At 34.6% G+C, this 2,960-nt stretch overlaps 1 protein-coding gene across 1 annotated transcript; it reads right to left on the bottom strand.

The window, feature by feature from the left end:
- Window positions 1-845: 845 nt before the first annotated feature.
- Window positions 846-2,368, bottom strand: LOC114757602 (uncharacterized). Its single transcript, XM_028946683.1, has 3 exons — window positions 1,404-2,368; window positions 1,280-1,319; window positions 846-1,130 (listed from the first exon to the last, which is right to left on the bottom strand). Exons 1-3 carry the CDS (start codon window positions 2,366-2,368, stop codon window positions 846-848), a joined length of 1,290 nt encoding a protein of 429 aa, XP_028802516.1.
- Window positions 2,369-2,960: the final 592 nt, after the last annotated feature.

Raw genomic sequence — 2,960 nt, 5'->3', positions numbered from 1 at the left:
ACAAATAACTATATATTGGTATAAGAATAGAGTCTTAATTAAATATATAAACCTTCATTAGCACTCTCAAGAGTTGTTGAATTAGCAGTGCCGTCATTGTTAAGGACGCTTTCCAATGTATCCACATCTCTATCATCAAACTCCGGAGTGGGATCTTCTTCAGCCACCCAAAAATCCACCATATCAATGTTTTCATAGTCAATTGGATCATAACTTTTGCTCTTCTTCAATGTACTCCTTTAATGACAAACAAAATTTTAGATAAATATAAATCAATTTAAAAAAAACTAAAGTTATTCACTGTTTCCAAGATTACCTATGCTTCAATCGCAGATTATAGTTGGTGAAAACCAAATCATTCAATCTTTTATGTTCCAATATGTTTCTTCTTTTCGTATGAATTCTTTCAAATAAGCTCCAATTCCTCTCACAACCAGAAGAAGCAGAAGTTTGACTAAGAATGCGCATTGCAACACGCTGCAATTCTGGAACTGAACAACCATAATATGTCCACCATTCATCTACATAATAAAATATATTATCCAATACTATATAGAATTAGTGAATAATCATGAATATAATAAATAATAATAATACTTACAGGGGTCTAGTTTTTGAGCAGCTTTTTGACATGAAGGCCTGCTAAAAGATTCCTTGCCTTCGCGATAAGTAGTCGCTTGTTTCATCACTAGGAAGCCATCAATATCTTCATCTGAGTAAGACTCAACCACATCAATCAAAGCCATCATTAACTTTGACTTGCTAGGACAATTTGGACCATATGTAATTGCAGGATTCAACAAATACGATGCCGCATGAAGATTGGTCTTCAGATGTCTATCCCATCAAGTTTGAATGATTCTTGTGTAAGGCTTATACAATTCCTTGTTCTTCTTAAACATCTCCTTAATTGCTATTTTTGTCCTTCTCATCCCTTCATAAACGTAAGGCAATGAAGGCTTCTCATCTGAGTCCACAATTCTCAATAATTTGATGAGAGGAGATACAATCTTCACAACTTGATAACAGTCATTCCAAAACCGGTTATCTAAAATGATTGCACTAAAATTTTTCCCTGCCTCAGTCTTTGATAATCTATGGTCCACAAAATGCTTATCAACAACCAGAGCCTGCAAGTCATTTTTATGCATATATATGCTGTGCAATGTAATAAATGTTGTAGCAAATCTTGTGGCACCAGGACGCACAATTTCTTTCCAACTCGGTCTCCTCCTCAACATGATAAGAAAACCATATGATTATATGCAAAGATAGTTACCTTGGATGCCTTTGATGCGAGGTCTGACACATTTGGCATGCTGGAAAAGTCTTTTAATATAAGATTCAGACAATAAGCAGCACAAGGTGACCAATAAATATTTTTATACTTTTCTTTAATCAACCTGCCACATGCTACATAGTTAGCTGCATTGTCAGTTACTATATGAACAATATTCTTAGGACCAATCCACTCAATGACTTCACAGAATAGAGTAAATAGTGTTTTGGCATCTTTGACTAAATCTGAAGCATCAACAGACTTCACAAACACCATTCCGTGTGTAGAATACACTAAGAAATTTATCAAAGTACGTTGCCTCACATCAGTCCATCCATCAGCCATGAGTGTGCAGCCATTGTTTTTCCATTTAGCTCGATGGCTATCAATTAGTAATTGACATTCTTTTCTCCAATCACTCAGCAAATTGGTTTTGAAATCATAAGCACTAGGGGCTTTAAACCCAGGCCCAATTGAAGCAATACCATCTATAGCTTTTTGAAATAACGGGCAATCAAATGCTTTAAATGGAATGCAATTCACAATGGCCCACTCAGCAATCAATATTTTTACATTGTGTTTCGCTTCTTTGGTTGCTAATGCACTTTTAATACCCGGTTGAGAATCAGGGGTTGTGCGAGGAGCAAAATAATTATCCATACTCCCTATAGATTTTCTCTTTTTTGCACTACTCATGATAATTGGTGAATCAACATGAGTATCTTCAATTTCCTCTTCTATATTTTCAATGGCTTTTTTCTTTGAACACTCTTTCAAAGATTCTGTCATTCTATGATGTATATCATGCAAAACCTTTTTACAAGAAGATATTTGACCAGTGATACCAGCAAGGTGTTGCTTCATCCTATTTATCCCACTACCTCTATAACTATTACCACAAAAAAGGCAGGTGTATACATTTTGTGTCCCTTCTTTCTTATAAGCAACATGTGCCCATGCAGGATCAGTTTTTGTACGCAATGAAGAAATTGGTGTAGGAGGATTGGAAGTTTCAGTGTTGGGAGTGGAAGATTGAGTATTAGGAGTGACATTATCATTTCCAGAACTTTGATTATTTGAAATATCCATCACTGCTACCTCTTGAAAAGAAAACAAAATCCATATAAAATCAATTTAATCTAGAAACAGATTCACTAAGATGGCATATATGCAATGACATTGACATTCAGAAAAACATAATTCAACTTATTAGTGATTAGTTTTTGACACTTTTGCAAAATCTTTCACTCTTATAAGACTTGGCTGAATAAAAATCAAACCAAATCAACTCAAAAGTGTTATATTTGATACAGGCATACAGCTAGTAAGCATCACAGGCCTGAATAAAAATCTAATTCATAACAAAACTAGTAAAACAACCAAGTTGCTGCCTGGAGACCCTATGACATTTAAAGCTAGTAAGCATCACATGCCTGAATAAACATCAACATTGCAAACCCATATAAAGAACATAAAAAAGGACCACATAACATCATTATCACGAATTCACGATATAATCATAGCAAGACTCATTCAGGATCTCATTTATATATAGTCTATAATCAGTAATCACAGTAAAACAGCAAAATTCATTCGATATAAAATTACAAACCAAAATGAAAATGCAAGAAAAGGCCAGAATACCAGAAAATATTAGCCTTGAGGAACCGGGAACGATAGC

The sequence above is a fragment of the Neltuma alba genome, unplaced genomic scaffold (genome assembly GCF_004799145.2).
Source record: "Neltuma alba isolate B1F8T4 unplaced genomic scaffold, ASM479914v2 tig00001496_pilon, whole genome shotgun sequence".
NCBI classification, from domain to species: domain Eukaryota; kingdom Viridiplantae; phylum Streptophyta; class Magnoliopsida; order Fabales; family Fabaceae; genus Neltuma; species Neltuma alba.
Note: the sequence above shows the minus strand (reverse complement) of the source record. Positions and strands in the feature narration are given on the sequence as shown.

What these genes read in the sequence shown, in the direction of transcription:
- LOC114757602 (XM_028946683.1), bottom strand. Translation starts at nt 2,368, where the DNA reads ATGGATATTTCAAATAATCAAAGTTCTGGAAATGATAATGTCACTCCT. An exon ending in AACTATGTAGCATGTGGCAG is followed by an intron (nt 1,320 to 1,403) that starts GTTGATTAAAGA and finishes AGACTTTTCCAG; the next exon opens with CATGCCAAATGTGTCAGACC. An exon ending in TCGCATCAAAGGCATCCAAG is followed by an intron (nt 1,131 to 1,279) that starts GTAACTATCTTT and finishes AATGACTTGCAG; the next exon opens with GCTCTGGTTGTTGATAAGCA.